Raw genomic sequence first — 27452 nt, forward strand, 5'->3', positions numbered from 1 at the left:
TTATCTGATAGTCGAAGATGGGTAATATTTTAGCCTTATCCCTTGCAAGCGTGGGGCCTTGTCAGCTTATTGGAATTAACATTGTTATTTTCTTTACATGTCGACGGTTAAAAGGATCTTTGACTTAAGCTAATTTTTTTTCGTAATTTTTAACTAAGAAAAAACATAAAAAAAGTGCTGATTTTAAATATGTATGAAACTTAGTGTCGCAAATAAATTTGCTTTTCACCCGTCGATATTAATTATTAAATGTAATATATTGACTAAGTTTTTTTTATCATAGCGGAAGTCTTTACATTTATATATAAATAATGTTTGTGTTATTTAACATATTATGTTGATTTTAACTCATATATTAAACAAGGATTAATATTGTATTAAAAGTAATATTGGTTCCATTAATTTCGTGGCTCGACATTTTTCAGTGGCTTCTCGAATAATTTATTCAATTGAGTGTTTGTAATCATAGATGTAAATTTTTAAGACCACTTTTGTTGAGATTGGGTCCAATAGAGTGTCGACGGACGAGAGATGATTACCCCTCGAAAGTCGACACAATTATGCCGCCCTGTTGGAAGCGGATATACACAGGCTGATCCCCGAACGCGACACTTACGTGGGCCACTATGGCGGGTTTTAACACCTTGTGTACGGTGGGCGCTATCTGGGCGGATATAAAATATATCCTACCACCAGTTAAAAAATGTTAAAATAGTGACTTTTCAGCACTTGGCAGTTGCCCTGTTTGCTCCTCAAGGTCGACAATGGCTAGCATGGCTTCTATCATTCAATGGCTTAGTTTGAATTGTAATCGCATTAAAATATGTAGTTTCATACTCGAACGAAATGCTGACGGTATGAATGTTCAATGGCCATTAATTATTATAATTCGCTTAAATTGATGATTTGTTAATGGACGATGACTCAAGTGAAGTCTTAAGGTTAATTTTGCATTGCATAAGGCACTCTTGTTTTCATAATTTATTAGTTTTACTCGCTGCATCGCTCAAATGAGTCTTTTAATGAAAACTCTTAAGAGAATTGAGTATTTTCCCAATAAAAAAAGTTTTATAAATTAATAAAACACTGACTGCCTCCGTGACGTACTTGTGTTGTATGGAGATTACCGCTCTTATGTCTTGGGTTCGATCCCGGGGCGTGCAATGTGCTGTTGGGTCTTTCTGCTCAGTATCAGCATGGAGTATGAAATTCGTGCTTGATGTGGCGATAGACTCGCCCCCTATCATATATGAGATGGAAAGGTGAAAAATGGTTGCACCATAAAATTATATCAGTTTTGCCCCACTATTGGGCCTCCTTCACTATTTTATTGTTAAATAAAATATACAGCACATATTCACGGATAAATAAAAACCGTAGGCTTTGGCTTGGTAGCGCTCCTGGCGTTGCACAGTTCATGGGCAGTGGATGCTGCTTACCATCAGGCGGTTCGCCTGCTCGTTAGCCTGCTAAGGTAATTAAAAAACCCACGCAATTTTCGCTCAGATATGCAATGACCTAGTTCTACGGAAATAATCAAACTATTAACTTGGAACAATCGTGGTAACTTTGAAGGTAAATAAGTTTTGACATCAACTTTCAAGAGACATCGCCTAAAGTTTCGTCAATAGTTATAAGACAGACACTTGCTAATGTTCGCAGCTTCGCCCGAGTGAAAAAAGTTTTAGGGATAAAAGCCCTGCTATATATTTTCCCGGAATAGAAATTAGCTTATAACCTTTCCAGGGCCTTAAACTATCTCCATACAAAATTTCATAAAAATCTGTTCAGTAGATTTTGATAAAATCGACAACATACAGACAGATAAAAAAGGGGACTTTATTTATTTTAGTTTATCCTATAATTTGGGCTCCGTTAAGCGGACCGCGAAGAAGCAATTACGCAGTCCGGCATAACAATGTCCACGGTCAGATGTTTTATCTCTTGCCGGTTGAAATGTTTTGATAAAAAAGTAACCTTATAAATTATTTTTTACTAGTACAAGTAGGTAAGCTTCTGGTTCTCGAGAACTAGTCTAATTATAAGCATTTAGTCAATGCCGTTAAGCAGCAATGTGCTAGAATAAGTATGATTTGTTATTTACGATTATGCATCCATATAGCTTGGTAACTTCGAGTCGAAATTTTTATTTATTATTTTGTATCGCTATTTTTACTCGACATTGACGAATTCACAATAAATAGTGGAAACCATAATATAAAAGTGTGTATGTGTAAGGAAGTTTTGCTGTTGGTAGCATATATTTTATATCCGCCCGCATAGCGACTACCGTACACAATGTGTTCAAACCCGCCATAGTGGCGCACGTAAGTTTGTCGCAATCCGGGATTAGCCTGTGTATATCAGGTTCCAACAGGCCGGCATAAATGTGTCGACTACCTAGGGGTAATCATATATCATTTATTGAACCCCACTCCACTTCCCATTACATGCAATGGGTCACTTTCCCATGCACAAATAAACAAAGTTTGAAGGATAAGCCAGGGAAATCGTATGAGATTTAATGTCTAATGGCTCACAATAAAGAGCTAAGTTGCCAAATTAGCCAGACATGTTTACTGGTCTTCCCGAACTGTGATCTCAAGCGTATTTCAGGCTAAAAACAGTGTGAAGGTTACTGTCGGTTGTTAGTATCTTTAAGTCATAGATCTAATGGTGTTACCGCTATATATGGATATCCATATAAACATATGTGTTTCGTAATACATACTTCTATAATACACGGCTTAATGGTACTTTGTAGAATCAGCTCGTTTGTACGCAATAACATAGAGTAGTTCTTAACTAATTAAAAAAATATGACTTCTAGAAATTCTTGTTTCTGAATAACAAAAGCTATGTATAAATTATGTAGAATGATTTTCCTTGAAAAACGAAATATTATATAAATAATTATTATGATTTGTATGTATATTTCTATAAATAATAAATTCAAGACGTAAAAAAGTTGTCAGTATCGTCAATGGTTGATTTATTCTCCTTTTTTAGTATATGTAATATTGAATTGACTTATTTACATTTTCTGCGTATTTATTGTTTTATTGTAACATCTATTTAATAACAAACGTGATAAATAAATGTGAGTAATTTATTCGATTTTAAAAGCCTTTTTCGGAAAAAAGACTCGCACGAGCGCGATAAGTCTCACAGGAGCAGAACCGTGAGCTTTGATCTAATTATTATTTCGGAGAAATACTCGCGCGAGCAGAGTTGCGAGCAAGCCTAGTAGAGTATAAATCTAGTGTTGTAATCAAAGAGACCTCGAAAAACGTATCAGTGGGCTATAAATTTCCTTGGTTGTGCAATTCGTGCTTATTAAGACTTCATTTTAATATTTATAGCTTCCAAACAGGGATTTTTCTAGATAAAATCTTTGTCGACAGCGAATTCAAAGAATAGTGTGTTTTTGAATATTTTTCATGTGACTCATATTCTTTTGGAATTAAATTGGTAATGTAAACTCTTCTTGTAAGGTAAAATATAACTTATTTCATAAGAATGTTATTGTACATTTTTTTGCGAGTATTGAGTTGTATTGCGTTGTTGAGTTGTGTCGAACGTGTTTTCATCGCAGATATCCCATGTGATGTAAGATAGTTTTTATTTTAGAAGATGCAAGTAACTAGATATACTGAGATCGTACTTACTTCGCTATTCAACCAGTAAGACATACGCAAAAAAGGCATTAATTGCCTTTAAGTAAAACTGGGACTACCCGTAGACAAAGCCGCAAGTTATAGGACAGACGTATAAGGAATCTTCAAGGACCTTTACATAAATACATCTGCGGTTAAAAAGGAAATTCTGAGTAAATGCAAATCTATAAACTTTATTGTGTAACAGCCATTTAAGGGCATGAGATGTCGCGATATTTACTCTTAATATTTCAAGTATTAAACTACGGTCAAAGTCATTAATGATCATAACTATATTCGATTACCCGACAATTAACCAATTAAATTATGTCCACCGTATGTTGAACTTCATTTTAAATGGTTAATTTGGATCTGAAAATACCAATTGGTGTCACTCATTGACATCGGCATTTTAATAATATATTTGTGCGATCAAAGGGTTTAAGGTAAACCAAAAGTAAGTTTAGATTCCTACTCGTTAATCTCCGTCACTAATAATGTAAAAACGACCATCACGCTGAATAATTTATGCTTACTCGACTCTCAATGTGAGAGATGTTGGGAGTCTCGTTGTTGGAGTAGGTGACGGTCACTTATAATTTTTATTTTAATATGAAGAATATAAGGGAAAATTGTAATTGACGCGTCTTGGCCTTGTGTGCGTTAACATTTAATAAATGTGTTAAATACTGTAATTATTAGGTCAATTATCGTTTTATTAAATTCCAAAGGAAGGTTGTTTAAAGGTGAAGCATAGTTGTAGGTTAAGATCTAATTTGCATCTTATTTCGGCACTCTGTAGTTTACTCTATTTAGATTTTTTACTTGGGTGATTAGTTGATTATTTGAAAGTTTTTTTTGGTCGTTTTATTATACTTAACGAGCAGTAGTTACAAGCATTTAGGCAGTTTTTTTTTATGTATTGGACGCCTCAGCCAACATCGGGGGAAACCTGCGAATGGATTACTGGACTCCCCCGGCTTAGCTACTGCAGGGTCTTGGAGGAAAGTTGATATCTGGGGAAGGAAGTGTGGGCGAAGGAGAAGGAACCCTCATAGGACGGGAATAGGGTAGATGGCCAGGAAATGTTCGCGAGACCTCATAGGCCTCAATGTGAATTGGCAACCATGTATACACACTTAACAGTGTGACTAGGGCCGGGGCAAATGTCCTCCCGAGCATGGGCATTCGGTGTGGAGAGGTGGTGGGAGCGCACAAGAATTGTCTTGGGGGGAATGTTACTATTGTTAACGATCGGTTATGTCATCACCATCAGGCATGGGCTAGCTTCTTTGTCATTCGTTTGTTCATAAATCGCTGGCGTCCGTAACTTGTTTCCAACCTGAGTGCGATATCTAACACTTGCGTCACAATATGCTATAAACTGCGACCAATGTCAGTTTTACAATATAGTACAAAGGATAATAAACGTTGAGAATACTTGCATTTTTATGAATACATAATTCACGGATCTTAATGTTAATTTAGTTTTCATTGGCTTGTTTGTGAAACGGCGGGTATTTAGATTATCACCATTCAAATATTTTTTTTCATAATTAACCTACAAATTGTTTAGGATTATATATTTTAATTCAATAACGGCAAATTGATTCTACTGCACCAGATGGTAAGCACGATACCTTCCATATAGAGTATGAAATAGCAACAGATGCCTATCTCATGTCATTCGATACCAAGCCGGCCTACTGAGCTGCTTCTACACACTAAGGCGGAAGGACCTAGGATTATAGAAGGAGGAATAGGAATCATACTAGTTATTACTGGGTATAAATGATGAGCCAAGTAGGAAAAATCTTTCACTAATAGGAACCTCTAATTAAATGATAGTGCTATTGACTAATTTTTATCCCAAGAACGAAATTAAGTGCAGGCAGTTTTATAAGACAAAATTTAATATCATAGCAACTCGTACAAATAACGAATATCCTGAAACGTAAAGTGCTAATAAACTAAACAATGCGTGAATTTCCTGTATCTCATAACTTAACCGCCTTCAGTGTTGTTTGCGTCACGATGTTGACAATAAGTAATAATTGTCGCCAAACTAAGAACAGGATGCGCTTTCGATATGAACTATTGTTTTATACCGTGTGTGAGGATTGTTTATTATATAATGACGTGTATGAGCTGGCTCGATATGGCGGTAGGCTCGCCCCTGTCACATCATGGGAACACACATGGCGAAAAGTGGGTGGCTGGTTGCGCCTCTGCATACCCCTTCGGGGATAAATGTGTGATGTTGTGTGTTTGTGTGTGTATGAACTGGTGGTATGATATTTGTAGATAGGGATAAGGACCACCATGAATAAGGTGTAAAACCCGCCATAGTGGCTTATGTGTGGCGTAACGCCTTCGAGATCATTCTGTGTATATCCGGTACCAAACAGGCATAACTGTGATTACAGGCTAAAGGTAATTAATTTCTCGTCAGTCGACATTCTACCTGAACCCAACTCCAATGATCAGGTTCAGGGAAGTTACTATACCGACCACTAAACAAATACCAATTAACGCAAAACGAGACGAAATTTATGTCAAATATTATTTCTATATGAAATTGGCTGATTTAATTAATAAATGTTTATATTATTGACGTAAATGAAAGGCGTTTGGATATAAAGGCCACTGTTCACGGAAAAATACACAGTGGAACTTTTCTACGCAAACACTTATTAGGTACCAATAAGTGTATACTTTGAACTATCATACCTTTTCTTCGAGATCTTAGCAACGTGTGTAAATGTTAATGTGGAAATATTTTTCGATGGATTGTAGTTGTCACAGCAGGCTGAGAAACATTGTAAATGGACTTATTAGACTTATCATACCTAATCATTAGAAACCAATATACCATTGAAACATGCGCCAGTGCGTTAGTAGTTGATAACCTTGAGTTCTAAGAGAAACAAACGTATCAGTTAACTGGGTCGTTGTTATTGCAATATACAGGTTTTTTACAATATTTACTACATTTCGTATTCCATAAATGATTTAGTATTTATAACCCACCTTTTTATTTATTAAATTTTGGCGTTGTTTCTTAATTTGTCATATAATTCTATAATAGAGAGATTTCAAGTATAATGATCGTGTGTTACATGGTTAAAGAATTACAAAAACAGTGATTTGCTCTTTTTTAATGTGCATATTAGCGTATTTCTTGTAAATGTTATGTTCTTTTTGTATTCAAGACGCCATGAGATCTTAGCACACGGATATTTAAAATAAGACAACTACTTTACCAATTGGTAATAACTTTTGGAACACAAATTTGGCTCTGATATCCGAGCTATACCTACTGTAATGTTTAATGTCTTTGGTGCACATAGTAGAGCTCATACATTCCATGCTGTGATAGACAATTCTATCACCACACAACACAAAAAAGACCACGGGAAACTTGGTGATATTTACGCACAATCGTCGTAAACCATACTATTGTTTATTGACGATGTTAAGTAAGAATGACTCGACCCGGAAATCGAACCGCCTTTCGTCAAAGTAAACCAGGTCAAGGCCGCAAAACATCTGCATGCGACGCTGCGAGACGCATATTTTTCTAAGAACAGGTGTAGAGTGCAAGTCTTGCTAGAATATTGAATGTTAGACTCTGATCGCGGACTCGCTCGCGCGAGTCTTTTTCCGGTATAAAGGATATTTATGTCTCGGCAGTTAATACTCTATTTAGACGCCATTTTACTTAGTGCAGTTGAGTCACTATGCCGCACTCTATAAAAAGAGACAGATGAACGCTTTATTAACCTAGTTGCACCTTAGGCTTCTATTTAAAGATTATTAAGAAGCCATTCTTGGCATTTCATATTATAAAGTCTAGGTTTTCGTTAAATTTATATAAAGATTCTTCTAGATTATATTTTGAACTTCATAACCTCTAGTTAAATGCCAAGTATATACAATGCAAGACTGAAATCCAAAAAAAAAGAACAAAAAATCACAGTGCTGACACAGTAATGGCATTTATGACAAGTCAATACAATTACATGACACAATAATTATCATGATTTGGGAATTTTCACATGGGAAAGAGTGGGAATCGAATTAAATTTATTAGGATATTCAGTGTTGCTCGCGGTTTCGCCAGCATGAAAAAGTTTTTCCGGGATAAAAATAGCCTATAGCAGTTAGGAGAAATGTAACTATTAGTGAAATTTCAAAATCTGTTTAATTGTTTAAACAAACAAACAAACTCTTCAGTATATATTAGTGTAGATAAAATATTGCATGCAAATTTGAGTCGTTCGATTTTCAGCACAGTTCCCTGTCCCATTTAAGTTGCAGATATGTCAAAGTTCAAGACATTAGTTTACTGGTACGGATGAGTGGCGCTGAACAAAGTGTGTTATGAGGTTGTTGCCTTCGGAGTGGGGGAATCCCCCTCTTGTCTGGAGGAATGTTGGCTACTGTTTACAAAGGAGTTAGCTAGTATCTACCTATTAGGTCGGTAGTAATTTTCTGTTTGGTGGACAAATAAGAATATTTATTGCGACTTGCGAGGTCAAAGTCTCGAATATATGACTTGTTTAAGCTTTTTTGTTACTATATCTAGTTTGGTAATTTTATGAATTTATTGTACTGGAAATAATAAAACTTAAGATCTTTTAGGATGACGAGGGCAGTGGAATACCAAACAATACTTTGTAATTCAAGGTGTTGAATGGTGTTATTGTTTATGAGCAGTCGTATCGCTTACCATCAGGCGAACGGCAAGCTTGTTTCGTCATTCAAAACTATAAAAAAAAAAACTCTTTAAAAATTATGCTAATTAGTTTGGCAGCTTGCAGATGATATATTGTCATACTTGTGGGCGGACTGCGAGCTATGTACACTAAACTATGTTCTATGTGTAATTTTGTCAGCTGTGTGGTCTAACCTAAAATACCTTAGCTTAAATCTTGGTCTGCAAAGCATATTACTTCAAGGCGTGTAATTAAGTTAACATATTTAATAACGTTTGATGTAGTCCAAATTTTAAAGTATTCTATCAAAAATCATAGTTAATTCATTTATAGGTAGCTCTACCGTAAGACACTATATAAGTTAACAAACGCTAACAATGTTTGAACGAATGGTTGACAAAGAAAAGCTAACGCAATAAACAAACAATAGTTTTGCGTCTTTACTTAAAGATCAAAGGTTGCGGTCTGTTTGTTATGTATTTTATACCGGATGTAAATATGTATATGTTTTGTTTAATGTCAAAATTAGCAAATATACGTAATTAATAAGAAATATAATAAAATATAAGAAATTTTACTGGCAGTGTTGGATTTAATGTTTCCTTGAGTATGGACTATAGGCCATTCGCGCGTTAGCGTGTCATTTTTGTGGGAGAGAAAATAAAAAAGGTGCCATCTTGCAACGATGCCGCTCCTACTTTAATAGATGCCACCTCGTACGCCGTTACCGCTTCAAGGCGCTTCGAGTAAATAATAACATTAGCCCGGTATTTTGTATATTCCCACTGTTGGGCAAGAACCTCCTCTACAACTGAGAAGGGATAAGCCTTAGTCCACCACTTTTCCCACCTCTTTTTCTTACAGAAAAATTCTCAGGTATGTAGGTTTTCTCATGATTCCTTCGGCGTTAAATTAAGCGATAATTTGCAAATAATACACAAATAACTTTAGTAAAGTTATAGGTGCTTGTGTTTTGAACCTGCGGACATTCGTCTCAGCAGTCTGTATAACTCCCCGCTAGGTTAGTCGCCGCTTTTTAATATGATAGTGATAAACAAAATAACAGACAAAAAAATTTACCATAGCTGAATTATACACGGAATAAAAGTACCAACTTCATCGTTTACGTACAAAGTTTGGATTGTTGCCAAATCTTCCCTGAGGTTACAATGTAGTTCCTTTTGGTTGATTCGGGTTCAAATACAATGCACACGCCTCCGTTTCTATCATAGTAGAAACGACGTAGATGTCAACGTCAGCGTTGTAATATAGTACAAACTTATGATAATTGTAATAATGTAATTTCAAGTCAATTTTATTAGATAGTTATTAAACAGCTTATGTAGATAGTACTCAGTTATAATACCATTCATTTGGGAATATAGTTTTGTGTGTCTTATATTTATGTGTCGAGGACCATTTTTATTATATTTTGCAAAAATATTTTTACGTAACAAAGTTTTGGTACCCTAGCACTCCAGCTAGGTTTAACCTGTATTTTGGGTGACAGTGTTTCCTCCACAAGTATAATATTGGCTTAAATATATTAGTGACGTAATTTGGGATTCATTTATGAATAACAATATAGATAAGTATTTATTTAGCATGTTTTAACCCATTAATCTATTATGGAATCCAATTTTTTTTTATTGATTTGAATGACGAGACGAGCTTTGCGTTCGCCTGATGGTAAGCGATACGACGGTAGAAATACCATCCAACACCTTGAATTACAAAGTATTGTTTAGTATTCCACTGCGCTCGCCATCCTGAGACATGAGATGTTAAGTCTTATTATGTACAGTAGTTACACTGGCTACATTGTCTTTCAAAGCGGAACACAACAATGACATACTGCTACTTGGCGGTTGAATGAGACCAACCAGGCGGACTCTGACACAGAGAGACCTACCACCAGTAAGTGGAAGTCTTATTTACTCAGTCGTAAAACAGGCCCTAAATCTTAAGGCTAGCTTTTAAAAAATCTCTATACAAAAATTATCGCGAGGCACCACTCTTGTACCACTTCCTGCTCTTGGACAAAGGTCGCAAGTGTCGTACGCTCTTGACTTTATGAAACAGTCGAAGGTTCTCCGACGGATTAAACCTTGGAGGTAACAATGGCGGGTGAAAATTGATGCTCGGATTAATTTTTTGCGAGGCGATATTCTTATTGTTTTATAGATAATACAAGTAATTTTATACAGGATAATAATTATCTGTCTGCATTATGCGTTAGTTATACAAAGTTAGAGATCGGTGAGATGTATTTCTATTTATTTGGTGCGTTTCGAAGTTTAAACTATCCGCTATTTTGAATAATGCCAAACTCAATCTTCAATCCGACGAGAATGAACCAATCAGAATAACTCATTTGAAATGTCAAAAAATACTTTGTTCTGATTGGTCAATTTTTGAAATAATCTAAATAACGATTGTGTTCGTTTATGGAAAATGGCGGTGTATGACTCCGTACAGAGTCGAACGTTAGCAAAACTTTTATGACAAAGGTTTTATATACTATGTGCCATTAATTATTCTTAGCTTGGAGACAGGTTCAAATCAATTTTAATGAAAATATATATACACATCCACGCCTTCTATCTTCAAAGGGCTAGGCAGAGACGCTACTGGTGCACCCATTTTCCGCCCTGTGTATTCCGTTTCATGATAGGGGGCGAGCCTATCGCTATATCGGGCACAAATTCTAGACTCCGGGCTAATACTGAGTAGAAAAACCCAATATCACTTTGCCCGACCCGGGGATCGAACCCGAGACCTGATCATTGCAGTCGTATCGTAATACAACGACGCCACCGAGACAGTCAACATTAAAGGAAATTTGTAAAAATTATGAATCTGTATCTCGTAAACTTGTAATCAGCTTAAATATTACTGAAAGTTTAATTCTAACAATTGTAATGTTCTTATTAAATATTTAATATTTCATTTTATTAAAAGAGTTCGAAAATTATAGAGAGCGGACATTGGGAAGATTGTTATACAAAAATTTTGCGCTTATGTGATGGTTACTCAATCAAGTGAAATAGCAAAACATCAATGTAAAATACTTCATATTTTCTTATATCGTAATTTGCCCTTTTTAATGCGTATATTAGCATATTTTCCTATTTTATTTTTGTATAAATATCTAGGACGCTGTGACATCTTGTCACACGGACATTTCAATTAACACGACTTATTACCAATTGCAACAAACATACCATACGCTTATGTGTGTTAATGTTGGGAACACACATAAGCATATGGGATAGCTTGAAACAACAGAGTATAAAATCAACAAAATAGAAATAGACAAAATTAATAATATTTAAAATTTAGAAAATCAAATAATAAAATACACAGAAACAGTAACTAAAACCAGTGATGAAAGTATACCGAAAAAGAAACTAAATACAAAATACGCGATCCCTTGGTGGTCAAAGGAGCTCGACAGGTCCAAACGCGAGATGATGCGGCGTAAACGCCGCATCCGATGGGCGGCACCTGTGAGGAAGGCGTGCACCATACGGGCATATAAAGAGGCTAAGGAGGCCTATGAAACACTGGCAAGGAAAGCCCAAATACAATCTTGGAAGAACTTCTGTGGAAGGCAGACAAAAGAAGGACTGTGGGATGGGATATATCGAGTAATGGGTAGGTTGACTAAGCGGCACGAAGACGCGCCACTCGTGAGGGACGGGCAAACCCTGGGTCAGGAGGAATCGGCAAGATATCTTGCCGAGACCTTCTACCCGGCCGACCCTCATGAGGAGGATAATGAGGATCACCGGCGCACTCGGGAGCTCGCCTCGCGCGTGAACGACCCGGTCCATGGTGAGTTACATGACCCACCGTTCACGCTCGGGGAGCTCACGAGTGCGCTGGGGACCTTCAATCCAAAGAAGGCACCCGGATCGGACGGCCTGACCTCCGATATCTGCTCGCAGGCGATCAGCCAAGATCCGGAGTCTTTCCTATCACTGGCCAACAAGTGCCTAGAACTGGCCTACTTCCCCAAGATCTGGAAGGAGGCCACGGTCGTTGTGCTGAGGAAACCGGGTAAGGATGATTACACGGTTCCCAAAGCGCATCGGCCGATAGGACTGTTGCCAGTGATGGGAAAGATTCTGGAGAAGATGCTGGTGGGTAGGCTTAAATGGCACATTCTCCCGAGAATGAGCCACCGCTAATACGGCTTTATGCCACAAAGGGGCACCGAGGACTCCCTCTATGACCTGATGAGTCATGTCAGGACCAAACTTCGAGAGAAGAGGGTCCTGATCATGATATCGTTGGACATAGAGGGAGCCTTCGATAGCGCCTGGTGGCCCGCAATAAAAGTCCGGTTGGCGGAAGAACGCTGCCCACCAAACATCAGGCGGTTGGTCGCCAGCTATCTGGATGATCGGATGGTCAGGGTTCGGTACGCGGGCGCCGAGTCTGCGCGCCGGACCGTTAAAGATTGCGTTCAGGGGTCTATCGGAGGGCCGATCCTGTGGAACCTCCTCCTCGACCCCCCTTTTACAGGGGCTCGAGCGCCGGGGCGACTATTGTCAGGCGTTTGCCGACGATGTCGTCTTGGTGTTTGATGGGGGTTCCACGGGAGAGGCGCAAAAGCAGGCCAATGCGGCACTGGCCTATGTGCGGGATTGGGGTGTCAGAAATAAACTAAAATTCGCGCCTCACAAGACCCAGGCGATGGTAATCTATATATATAAAAATGAATTGCTGTTCGTTAGTCTCGCTAAAACTCGAGAACGGCTGAACGGATTTATCTTATCTTGGTCTTGAATTATTCGTGGAGGTCTAGGGAAGATTTAAAAGGTGAGAAAAATTCGAATAATTGCCGGGAAAATCCTCAAAACAGCATTTTTCTATTTCCCATACAAACGTTTTCTAAATAAAATGGAGAGTCAATTTGTAATTTATTACCGCTGCATAAAGTTCAAATTCGCGTGCGCGTTGGAGGATCTAATATCGCGTTCTGAAACTCAACAAAAGTGAAAGTGAATCGCGAACGCGACAAAATTGCATAGTCTCAAAATACATAGTACATAAATAGTGGTCGGCTTCGAGAAACTCAATTTTAGCTAACTTCAGTTGTTAATATAATATATAACTCAAAGGTGACTGACAGTGATATATCAAGGAACAGCCCAAACCATTGGACGGATCGGGCTAAGACTTTACATGCATAAAGCTACTATGACGTAGGCATCCCCTAAGAAAGGATTTTGATAAATTCTACCCTTAAGGGGATAAAATAGGGGATGAAAGTTTGTATAAATGTTCTTAGATTTTCGACTGATTGAACTGAAATTATAGATTGGGGATAAAATTAGTTTGAACCTATAAGTACCGGGAAAATATGTAGCAAGACTTTTATCAAACAGTGGAATTTTATCCTGGAAAACACCTTCACGCGGGCGAAGCCGCGAGCAAAAGCTAGTTACAAATAAACTGAAGTATGACACCCCGATCTTGCACATGGGCCGAGTCGACATTGGCCTCTCTAACGAGATAAAGCTGCTCGGCCTAACGATAGACCGCAAACTCACCTTTAACGGTCACGTGACGCAGGTGTGCGCGAAGGCTACAAGCCTGTTCAAAGTGCTCGCGAGGTCGGCCAAAGTCCAGTGGGGGCTGGGACCTGAGGTCATCAGGACAATCTATACGGCTGCGGTGGAGCCCGTGATCCTGTACGCTGCAAGCGCATGGGCTCCAGTCAGCCGGAAGCTGGGTGTCAGGAAGCAGCTCGGAGCGATCCAGCGTAGTTTCGCGCAGAAGATGACGAAGGCCTACAGGACTGTCTCGCTCAACTCGGCCCTGCTACTGGCGGGAGTGCTCCCCCTTGACATAAGGGTGCGGGAAACCGCACTCCTTTACGAAGTCAAGAGGGGGCACTCTCGTGCAGTGGTGGGAGACCGAGAAGTGGAAGCTCCTGTGGCCTTCGTCAACTTAGACCACCCGGCGGAGCGGGGGAACGGAACGTTCCGATGCCTGGAGGACGGGGCGGAACTGGCCCAGCACGTGGGTGAGGGTCTTAGCATCTTCACCGACGGAAGCAAAATTGATGGGAAAGTCGTAGCGGCGCTGTCCATATGGAACGGCGCCGCCGAGACAAGTACCAGAAAATTGCGGTTGGAGCCGTACTGCTCCGTCTACCAGGCGGAACTCCTTGCCCTCCGTAAAGCCGTGGAGGAGGCGCTCCGTAGCGGGCTTCCTGAGTGCGGCATCTTCAGCGATGCCAGGTCGGCTCTCGACGTCGTCACCAGAGGTGATTCCCTCCACCCCATAGCGTTTGAAATAAAAAAGTTAATAAAAGAAGCCCGGAAACGCACCCAGAAAATTGAGCTTTTCTGGGTGAGGGCACACGTGGGGTTGGAGGGAAACGAGAGGGCTGACCTGCTCGCCAAGGAATCGATTGACGAATGGAGCCGGAGATACGCGGACGGTGAGACGGCTTCGGTGACGAAGCTGTACTTTCCGGACGCGGTCGAGGCGCACAGGGTCGTAAGGCGGATCGTCCTGGACTCGGAACTGACGCAGGTGTTCACGGGGCACGGCGGCTTCTCCGAGTACTTGCATCGTTTCAAATGCAAGGAGAGCCCGGCGTGCCTTTGTGACCCTGACGTTCAGGAGACGGTCCCACACCTCCTGCTCGAATGTCCCATCCACGCAGTGGATAGACATAATTTAGAAAATAGGGTTGATCTAAAACTAACATTAGGTAAATATACATAAGATATTTAAAAATAAGGAAGACACACATATATTTATAAATTATTGTACAAAAATAGTAAATAAGGTAACAAAAAGAAATAGAGATAGAAATATTGCTGAATATATAATATAATATTATGTATTATTAGTAATAAACTAGAAGTAAATAAATATAGATATATGTATAATTAAGATAAATAGAAATAAGTATAGATAAATATAATATAGATAAATAAGATAATTAATATAAGACATACAGATAGAAATAAGGAATAAATGTAAGAGAAAAGAATAAAAAAGAAATAAGATAAAAGATGAGAAAACATAGAAAAATAGAAAATAAAAGAAAAAAAGAGAAATAATATAAATATACAAAAAAAAATCCCTTGTCCTGGATAGGGGGACCAGAAAAAAAAAAACGAGTTGAAATTCACGTAACTCGAGTTCAACTCGAGTTAAGTAACTCGAGTTAACTGGGTAAAATGAAACTGAGTAATGATTTGTTTTGGGTTATTTTTACAAATATAAATGACTCACCAATAAAAAAGGAATTCATTTATTCATCATGTATTTATGTATTTAAGATTAAATCTTCGTAACATAAATAAAGTAAGTATTTAAACTCGAGTTGAAGAGAATTCAACTCGAGTTGACTCGATCTAAACCCGACTCGAGTTAACTCGAGTTAGTAACTCGAGTTGACACATCTATACCGGTTATACCTATGTATATGTTACGGGATCAGCCTATGCTGATCCCGTAACGCACCTAACGCGGGCGAATATAGCGACTACAGTCTTCTATAGTGAGAAAACTGATATATGTTAATTTAACACTCTTAACGGTAACCCTGTTTGTTCCAGAGAATTCTCCTTCCTACCTGGCAGGTCGTGCGACGGTTACGCCATCATCTACCATCGGCTGCACGAGACGGAACCTTCCAAATATAACCTAGAAGCAGGCGTCAAATTGCTGTTTATGACTGTTGGTAAGTTGTTTTGAACCGACTTCCATAAAAAGAGGTGTTTGGATATTTCATGTATCTACACAGGTTCCTCTGAGCTTCGTGGGCTGATTTGCATAATTCCATTTTTATTTGGTAAAGGAACTTCGCAAAGTGGTACCATTTCAATGTATCTTTGTTTGGGTTCATAATTTATAAGGCTTAACACATCTTACTCATATAAGTAATTTATTTCGAGCACATGGTTAATGCTAACACCTTGGTATACATATTTATTGACCAGTTAGCATGAGACTTATTCCCTATAAAGGTACACTCACTTTTGGTCATGACTCTGACAGCATGAAAAACTTATTTTCAAGGAGAACGTAGTCTATAAGTTTATCCAATGCTGTGATTTGTGTTAGATTTCATTTACATATGTATTTGCATTGCTTCCAATCATACAAATATCTCCAGATTTCTCGTATAACTATTGGCGTGATTCCTTTCCGAGGCAATTCTTGTATGCTCGCTCTCCACATCGAATGCATGTCCATGCACAGGGGACATTTGCCACGGCCCTAGATACACAGTTAAGTGTGTATACCTCATGGTTGCCAATTCACATCCTGGCCTTCTCTCCTTCTTTTATCCTAAGAGAGTTCCTTCTCCTTCCCCGACACTTCGTTCTCCAGACATCCCGTCCCAACTTTCCTCCAGGACCCTGCAGTGGCTAAGCCTGAGGATTTCAGTATCCCATTCAAAGGTTCTCCCCGGGGTTGACTGCGGGATCCGATACAAAAAAAAAGTGTTAACACGATAAACATATGTTGAAACTTCGAGCGCTTAAAAGTTAAAACTAACATGCTTGTGTGTGTAGTAGTAAACTATTTTGTAATTGGAATTCGCGGACCAAGGCCGTTGTACATGGGGTCCTTTCAAAGAACTCTGTCTCATCGTGCGTTTAACGTTTCATAATTCATAAGCAATCTTGTTTCCAAATTGTTTGCTTGGATTATTTATACGTTCGAAGTTGCGGTGCTAGTACTTTCACCGTTTTGTGAGCAAATAATGTGTTGGTTAGTATTCAAAATAAGGATTGGTTAATCAATTTAATGGGTGAAAGTTCTAATTTAAGTGTAGAGGTATTGGTAATGTTTGAAACTCTACCGTACACCAACGGGAACACTATAAGGTCCTTTGGCAATAAGAGTCTGAACTGTGTCAAATCACATTATATTGTCACACATGCAGAAAAACACATGTTAATACTACTGGCAGGAAAACCACTGCTTTACAAATGGCGAATGGCGAACGCGTTATTTTTGACAATGTTGCCACCTATCCCCACATTTAGTATTAGTATTATGAATTTGAAAGTTTCTATTTAAGATAGAAGTAAAACCAAAAACTGTGTGGATTTTGATGAAATCTGGCAGAAAGTTAGTTCACATCTGCATGTTGGTAGTAGATTAAATTTTGTATCCACCCGGATAGCGATCATTGCACACAAGGTGTTAAAACCCACCAAAATGGCTCACGTAAGTGAATATCGCGTTCCGGGATCAGCCTGTTAATATCCGGTTAAACAGGCCGGCATAACTATCGACGAGCGAGGGATAACCATGTCTCGTCAGAGACTGTCTGGACTCCACCTACTTACCATCAGTCACATTGCCCGTATAAAGGGATGATTTGGGCTGTAATACTGCTAATTGTTTATACCAAGTTTAAATAATCAAATACGTTGTTGGTATTTCGAATAACTTTGTCTTAACATAAAGATTTCAAGTCACGTGTAGAAAAATCAAAATCATCAGTCATATTTTTTTTGTCCAAGACCTTGAAATTTTTATTTATCTTTGATTTATAGTGTAATAACTTTGCAGCCAGTTTTTGTACGTCATTCGGCGGAACCGATGAGGATTAGAGGGGTGTAGTAACTGGGGTTGCCAGATTCTCAAATAATGTTGTGAATATTTCTGGCTTTTTGTAGTAGAGAAGCGAAATGAGCAATTGGGTAACTTGATGATTAGTGGTCACTGTCCCTCATAAATTTCTACCAGCATCTCCGGCTTTACTTACGTATCGAACAGATAATTTTTTTTTATAGAAGCTCAGCAAAGTGGCTTCACTGCACCTGATGTTATGTTAGATTCCCAAATGATAGAAATTTCGATTGCACTATCTTTTAGTAAAAACCGTACAAAAATCCGTTCAGTAGATTTTGAGAAAATCGATCACATACAGACAGACAGCGTTTGGGGACTTTGTTTTATAGTACGTATAGATAATGAAGTGTATAGACTCCTTTATACGTAACATAATATTGATTTATAGACAAAAAACCACTAGAAACAAATAGTATAAAAATAAAATCACAAATTATCAGCTAGAACAGTACCAGTTTATAGGAAGCTTTTTGCTCGAACAAATTAACATAAAATTAATTATTGGCAAGAAAGTGATTATGTATATAATATGTTTATGTTAGTGAAGCAGTGTTGTTTGCGTAAATATGACTGGTTAGTTTTTTTCTTGAACTTGATTTAGGTTTATTAGCCTGACAGGGGTCAGCTTATACCGGACTTTCGGGTGAGCGCTTTAGGCGCCGCTCAAGTATTACGTAACGCAATTTTTGAATAATTTTTAACCTCCACCATGTTACGCCCCGTAACGTTTTCGTGTATTTTGTCTTCTAACAATTTTTTTTTCTAATATCAATTATGTCACGCAAAGTACCGAAAAGTCGCTTAAATACCTTTGTTATTGTTTTTAAATAGAAAAAAAAATGTTACATAATGCGTTGCACGGAGCCCCAACGTTACGTAACTCTAAAGTGACAATTTTTTTTCTTTTATTCACAATTATGTTACGCAAAGTACCGGAAAGTCGCTAAAATACCATTGTTATTGTTTTAAAATAACAAAGGTATTTTAGCGACATTTCGGTACTTTGCGTGACATAATTGAGATGAGAAAAAAAAATTGTTAGAAGATAAAATACACAAAAGCCCCCCCTCCCTCCCCTGTAACGCATCGTAACGTTCTACGAGAACCCTCCTCCCCCTCCAAATTACGTTACGTAACACTTGAACGGGTCCTTAGGCGCAACCCTTGGAAATTAAGTGACCATGCTGAAGGGTAGCCTTAACGGGCTACGAACCTCGGCTCAAGACGGCCACTGGGAGAGGATGAGACATCAATAATTAGGGTCTTGTTAGTAATGAGTTGTGTTGTGGGGATTTTGGGTAGTAATTATGTTTTAAATTGTTCTCAGTAATCCTCCACTTGACTTGCAAAAGGTTGCAAATAAAAGTTCTGAAGTTTTATCTAAGGCCGAGTAAAGCTGTGATAGGGCCTTTATGATTGGCTAATATTGAGATACAACAATATTAGCCAATGACAACGGCCCTATGTCTACGCACTACGAAGGCTGCCATGCCGTCAACACTGAAAAACAGGCTTGTTATCATAGCTTTACTCCGTCCGTAGATAAAAAACGTCTATTAATAAGGGGGTACATATTGGTCACATACATGAAATCACTTCTCTATAATGTATACGGTATCCGTTCCACACTCAACTAGGCTATCACTGCTTCATTTTATTAATTGAGGAATTCAAATGATCGCCTGACTGTCAGAATGCCGGAAATTAAAAGCAGGCATGTTAAATGATATAACATTCAATAAAAACAACTATTTTGTTTAATATTACTTATCCGTGGACCTAGTAAATATTGATTAGCTTTTTTATGATTTTTAGTGAGGTTATAAAGCATTTTTGCATTAAATTAGTCTAGCGGACTTCAAGAAAGAATCAAAAGAAAGAAAGCAAATACGTTTCTTGCGGTTACTCACACCAAACATAAATTATAAGTATGTACAGAATTTTACCTAATTACAGTAATTTAAAATAAAACGATAAGTCACTTAAAGCCTAACAGGTATAACAGGCAATGTGTATCGTAAAAATTGAACAGTTGCCAGAGGCCGCAAGGGGTCCCATCTCAGCTTAAAATAAGTATTTAAAAAAATGCAGTACATTTTCCAATGTTCGCTTCTGGGCATAAGCCTCTATGAGTAAGCCTTTGATGACAGAAGTTAGTTGAACGATTATAGGCGGAGTTGTCTAGATTTGTTAACTATAACAAATTCCAGGTTCACACAAAACTAAATATAGCATAACAAAAACCTTTATGGTTTGATATAAATGAGTCCCTAAAATTAATGAACCGTGAAAAAAAGATGCTACCCTTTTTAAACGAATCAAAAGAACCTCTTTATTTCCATACTGTCTATATTTGTCATGGTTTAGGACAACGATTTTAATGTCGAAATTTTTGGCTACACTTTACGTGTTAATTGAGTTGAATATAAATAAAACAAATGAAAAGCTCATTTCTTACAACAATTAATTAGTTTATAATTAATTATATCTGATGCATGTAAAACGTATGTAATAAAAATTCTAATTATAATAAATGACAGTCTCTTTTAAATAATTATGAGAAGCTGACACATAAATAAATTTATTTCTAAAGTATTATAATTGTGTAATCATTCATACTTATTATTTTTGTTAGGAACATTTTATTAACTTAACAATAACATTAAGTCCATATCCAGTAAGTAAGTAATTTAAAATAAAAATATATAATTGATGTCTAAGTCATTCCATTAGGTTATTTTATCAATGGAATTTAAAAAACCAATGTACTACTTTAAATTTAGATATTCCTGATGTTATTATAAATAATTATTATCCATTATAAGTTGTGACGACGAATTAAGTCGAAAAAAATGCAATAGCAAAATGCTAATTTCTAAATTAACTAATAGAGAAAGTCAAGATGGTTTCGTGAATTTCGCGCCAAAATCCTACGCCGCCATTTTAGGCCGCGTTGCAGATTATTAAGAAACCGCTTACTTTCCATAAAAAAATCTTAAAATAAACCCCAAACAACTGCTTAGTGGCAAACAGACAGGTCTATGTATGTCTGTAGGTGATGCAAGGTATTTCGCTTGCGACAAGGTCAGCCACTTGTGCGGTGATTAGGGTTGCCAGCACTTCGTCGGTGAATATTAGTATTTTTCAAAATAAGTTCTAAAAATATATATTACACTTCAAAAAAAATATATGGAAAAAGTATAAAAAAAAGAATATTATTATGTATTTGTTACTGATTTATTTCTAAAAGTTCGGATACACGCTGTCCCATAACTCAAAAGTTAATGTAAAGGAGCGTTCATATATTTTTAAAGTGAAAGATTTGTTTGTTAGCTATACGTGTTGAAAATTTAGTATTTTTGCGTATATATTTCTTTAACAATATATAGTGCACAGACTTCAAATGTAGCACAATACTATGTATTATAGTACGGTTGGCAACCCTAACGTTGATCGGTTGCTAGTAGTCATATCTAGTCAACTTTTCCATGAATAGTAAGCAATTAAGTGTTATTAACATATGTTTATGACGCGGTTTCCTTATAATGACAGTTTTTTTCTTTTCTACGATTTCGGACTCCTTCCTTTTGAAACTGAAATATGTATAGTTTGACAGTGGCGTTTAAATTACGGGACAAAATTACATTTTCAAAAAATAAAATATTTACAATAATAAGTGATTTTAAAAATGAGAACGTGCTACGTTGCCCTACAACTTTGGCAATTGTGGAGTTGTGGCAATTAACTTTTGGTTTTTTGGTTCGGGAAATATAATTAAGTAGGTAATGATTTGATAAATAATAACGAAGTAGGCAGTTACCTATTTTTAGTTTAATTATATTTATTTCTTATTTGTGTATAAACATAATTATTTGCCAGGTTTGTGATACAAGATTAGCTCGTAAACAAGTTTTGATGCGTGATCAAATTATTATTTCTGTCTTGCATCATATAAAGCGCTTGCAGACAGATTTTCGAGTTGGAAAAATTATAAAATGTTGCCTTTGTTTTAATTAAATATAATGTGATATTTCAACAGTTCAATAATGCGGTTTTTATATTGGGAAAGAATTTTAACCAAAGTCTATAGTATGGCGTAAAATTTCTAAATTGAACTAGATTTTGACGAAGTCGCGTTGCCTAATCGCTGAGTATTTCTCGTCAAATATTTTCTGTAAAGCTTTTATTGTCTTCGAGCTTGATGTATATTATATAACTGAGTAAATCAAAACAAAAGTCACAACAGAATAAATCTGATGCTATTGGAGGGTACGTCATCAAGGGACCGGAGATTTTCTCGGATACTTTAGGAAAGCCTCAAATTAAAAAAATATGTACAATCCATTGGCTTATTTCTATATATCATCAAGATTGCTGTATTTATTAAGAGCTCTATATAATTGTTATTTAAAATAATAAATCAACCGACGGACATCCTTTACTATGTTTCTTATTTTATATTAAAACTTAAATAACTTTACTAGTAAATAATATACAGCTTTGTTAATGAAATACAAGTATATTTATGATTTTAAATCTTTCTTTTGTTCTTGCGCTTAATTAAAATTTTGTGTGGAATAATTCATCGGCAAATTATTCTACCATAGTTGTTTTATATATAAAAAAGCACAGCCGCGCTTGGTTGCGCCGTATACCAAAATATTTATTATTAATTAATTAATTGGTCGTTGAATTATCCAGTTTCAAACTAAAACTATGATCCATGATATTATATTATATATATGAACTATGTTATTCTACTAATATCATAAATGCGAAAGTTTGTGAGGATGGATGTATGTATGTTTGTTCCTCTTTCACGAAAAAACTATTGAACAGATTTGGATGAAACTTTACAATAATATTGGTTATACATCAGAATAACACATAGGCTACAATTTACAATAATTTTGTGTAATTTGGTCATAATGTAACGATACATATCAAGAAAGTCGGAAAAAAACAACTTTACGCGGAAAACTTCTACACGCGGACGAAGCTGCGAGCAAAAGCTAGTTCACAATAATTATCTTATAGCGAGACGAGCGGAGCGCTAGTCTGGTTTATACTTCATACCTTCGTGTAAACTCTAATACCAATATGTTTCCAAAGTACTGCATACAATTTATTACGCTTGCCGCGTTGGCACATGAAAAAAGGAGCTCAATGTAGAGACAATAAGGATTAAATAGTGGGGCTGACTAATGTCGCAAGAAGTCGCTAGATATGTGTACAGGCGATTTGAAGATCATAATTTGTTCGACTAAGTGTTTGGCTTTGCACGAGCCGATCCGAGGATATTTTATATCCGCCCGGGTAGCGACCTCCATACACAAGGTAAAACTCGCCATAATGACCCACAACAGTGTGTCGCGTTCCAGGATTAGCCTGTGTATATCCAGTTCCGTTCAGTTATCAAAGCGGCGATAGCCTAGTTGGGTGTGGTACGGACTGCCAAGACGAATTTCCTCAGGTTCAAATCCCAAGGGCACACACCTGTGACTTTTCCAAAATTATGTGTGTATTCTTTGTGAATTTATCGTTCGCTTTAACGGTAAAGGAAAACATCGTGAGGAAACCTGGACATCTGAGAAGTTCTCTATAGAAATTTCGAAGGTGTGTGAAGTCTACCAATCCGTACTAGGCCAGCGTGGTAGACTAAGGCCTAATCCCTCTAAGTAGTAGAGGAGGCCCGTGCTCAGCACTGGGCAAGTATATAATACAGGTCTGATATTATTATAATTATTTATATCCAGTTCCAAACAAGCCGGCATAAATGTGTCGACGGGGTTAACAACTCTCACCAGTCAATATTCTATTTGTACCCTACTTCACTTCAATCAGGTGCAATGGGCTCACTTGCCGTGGCTTTAAAAAAAGAACTACTTTGATGTGTATAAAATATAATATCGTAAACATTTCCATCACATTACATTATCATAAAGTCTATAATTATGCAGAACTAGATATTAATAGCGCCTCCGCTCACGTGGGATATCCTCGTTTGGTTTAAAAGCTATAGGTGCAACAAAAAAAATATACCCTTATGTTAGTTTCATCCCAAACCATTCATTGATTATGGTTATATCTATCTTCTATCTATATAATATATAAAAATGAATCCCTATTTCCCTTGGTCGCGCCATCACGCATGAACGGCTGGAGCGATTATACATTTTTATGTTGTGTTTGTTATTGTCAGGAAAAGGTCAGCTAGTCTTATCAATAACTAGCTTTTGCCCGCGGCTCCGCCCGCGTTATAAAGTTTTTCAGGCTAAAGTTTTCCGTTATAAAAGTAGTAGTTTCCCGGGAGCCTATGTTCTTTCCAGGGTCTCAAACTGTCTCCATACCAAATTTCATCTTAATACGTTGGGTAGTTTTTTAGTTTAACACGTTCAGGCAGACAGATGCAGCGGGAGACTTTGTTTTATAATATATTTATTAAAACTTTTTAAGTGGAACAATCCCGTCATACATCATTGTTGCATAACTTTAACCGTTTACGCAGTGCATACAACGGAAGCTCTCAAAACTAATAATTTTCCCCGTTTTTGCAACATGTTTCATTACTGCTCCGCTCCTATTGGTCATAGCGTGATGATATATAGCCTATAGCACTCCTGGAACAAAGGGCTATCCAACACAAAAAGATTTTTTCAGTTGAAACCGGTAGTTCCTGAGATTAGCCATTACTGCTCCGTTCCTATTGGTCATAGCGTGATGATATATGACTTTGAGCACTCCACAAACAAAGGACTATTCAACCCAAAAAAATTTTTCAGTTCGAATCGGTAGTTCCTGAGATTAGCCATTACTGCTCCGCTCCTATTGGGTATAGCGTGATGATATATAGCCTATAGCACTCCTCGAACAAAGTGCTATCCAACGCAAAAATATTTTTTCAGTTTGGACCGGTAGTTCCTGAGATTAGCCATTACTGCTCCGCTCCTATTGGGTATAGCGTGATGATATATAGCCTATAGCACTCTACGAACAAAGGGCTATCCAACGCAAAAAGAATTTTTCAGTTTGGACCGGTAGTTCCTGAGATTAGCGCGTTCAAACAAACAAACAAACTCTTCAGCTTTATATAATAGTATAGATAATGCGATAGTCTATTAAAATGTTTGGATGGTTGTTAGATGATAACGAAGAAGCAGCTGAAGGGATTAAGGATGGAATTTGGCACACTGGTGGGCCTTATACTGGATTAACACATAGGCTAGTTTTTATCCCGGTAATTAACTCCCGTGGGTTATAATGGAATATTTAATCTGATTTTTAAGTCGTATAGAGTTTTATGGACTGTTGTAGCGGTAAAGGCTTTTCACACAGACGAAATTGCGAGCAACACTTAGTAATATAATAGTGAAACATCATTACCTTTCGCACAATACTTATAGGATGGTAAAATAATTTTACCAGTAAATATTTCACGCATAAAAAAATTACCAAAATAGTAGTTTTTGTCTTCAGGGAAGCATTGGTCACACCGTGCCTATGAATAGAATATCCAGTGTATTGATTTATCAGATCACAAAGAGCTAGACTGTTTATGTTTGTGTAACAGGGTGTTCTGGCGCCTTGTCTGTCTACATTTTATTGATAAACAATTTTAGTATCGCATTAAAAATTGTTTAGTACTATTTTTATACAGGCTGATCTGGTTTTAAAGATTTGTTTTGAATAATGATTCCTTATGTTTAGGCGAATGTTAGACATAAATTGAAATCATTATTCGGGTGTCCTCCCACGTTTCGAAGACTTTGTCGCCTTCATGGTCGTGCTGGGATTGAGGACGTCCGAAAAGACAAAGTTACAATAACTACCCACATTTTCCAATTATAAGTACACTTGTTTTGAAGCTTATCGGCTTATATTGTTTATTAATTATTGGGTATTTGGATCGATCTACTACTGTAATAAAAAAAATTGTTTGATTTCAATGTCTAACATTCGCGTAAACATAAGAAATTGTTATGATTTATTATTGCTCTAGAAATTAGGTCGGATTGCCAGTAAGCTTATCTTCTATTCGCTATTGCATAATAAATACTTATTATCATCGATATATATGTACTACGTACTAGATTTGGCGTTCCGAACATTCAATGTGTTCAACTGAATTGAACTGCAATCCATTCAAACTGACTTTAGTATGGTCAATATTGACAGCTTGTGTTTGTTTACGGAGTGGCGCCCATGATATAAGAACGCGAGTCTAAGTGTAAACCTGGATTTGAATAAAAAATATTAGTCAAATAACTAAAATTATTTGTTGTTCAAGTGAATACATAAGTTATAACAGTGACGTTAAGGTTCAGATTTTGAACAAATAATTTACATGGACGTTCGTGTCTATACAATATACGTCAATGCTTATTATGCATCATCAACATTACATTGTGTACGTGGTGAACTCAAATAGAATTCAGTTTCACAACTGCATGTTACCAGATACTATTTGGTTTTCAAAATTCTTATTTTATTTTTTTAAATAAATATTAGCCATGACAATATACTTTACATATAATTTGTCATATTTGCTAATGGCTGTATTGACACAGAACGACGTGAGAACATAAGATTAAACAATATGTTTCTCATTGAGAGGTGTTTTTGTACGCCCACGGCAATGGGACTCGACCACAATGTCTATTTCTGCCGCCAAGCAACAGTGTGTAGTCACTGTTGTGTTCCGGTTTGAAGGACATTGTAGCCAGTGTAACTACTGGACATAATAATACTTAATATCTCATGTCTCAGGATAGCGAGCGCAGTGGAATACCAAACAATACTTTGTAATTCAAGGTGTTGGATGGTGTTTCTACTGTTTATGGGCGGTCGTATCGCTTACCATCAGGCGAACGGCAAGCTCGTCTCGTCATTCAAGGCAATAAAAAAAAATTGGATAGTGGTGGTTAAAAGAAGCTTTAACAAAAATAATTAATATATTCATTAATAAATGGATTTTGGTTTTAATATTCAAATTTATAATAAACAGATTTCAATGTGTATTTCATATACATAAATTGTTGGTTTGAGTGAAATATTTCGCAATTCGGCACCATATTCCTAGACATTAACATAATCTTTTGTTTTCCGTTCGCATACATTATAATTATTTTAAATAAAATTTCATGCAATGTAGACTTATGGCTTGCAAATACAATAGAACATTTTTTTTTTTATTTAGTGTATGTAACGTTTTTAGTACTATTCTCGGTAGTTTAGTTCTTTTTTACAAATTTCAAAATAGACTTTTGAAATATTAATTATACTTGACTGCCTAGATGGTCATTAAGATTTAATTATTTCAACTGTTGCATTATATATTTGTTAATTTTATAATCGGTAGTCAAATATGTTAATAAACTAGTCTTCTAATGAATAGTCTAAAACGCGGAATAGCAAACCGTGAAATAATTCGCGCAAGCGCGTTAAGTTTGAGTCA

The 27452-nt window shown here is 36.9% G+C and overlaps 1 protein-coding gene across 1 annotated transcript in view; it reads left to right on the top strand.

Moving 5' to 3' along the window:
• Positions 1-27452, top strand: part of LOC115455643 (alpha-tocopherol transfer protein-like) — a 40062-nt gene that overhangs the window by 5469 nt on the left and 7141 nt on the right. The window contains exon 2 of the mRNA XM_030184290.2: positions 15964-16088. Within this exon, the coding sequence (XP_030040150.1) occupies positions 15964-16088 (125 nt within the window). The remainder of the gene's footprint in view (positions 1-15963; positions 16089-27452) is intronic.

The sequence above is a fragment of the Manduca sexta genome, chromosome 9 (genome assembly GCF_014839805.1).
Source record: "Manduca sexta isolate Smith_Timp_Sample1 chromosome 9, JHU_Msex_v1.0, whole genome shotgun sequence".
In the NCBI taxonomy this organism is placed as follows: Eukaryota; Metazoa; Arthropoda; class Insecta; order Lepidoptera; family Sphingidae; genus Manduca; species Manduca sexta.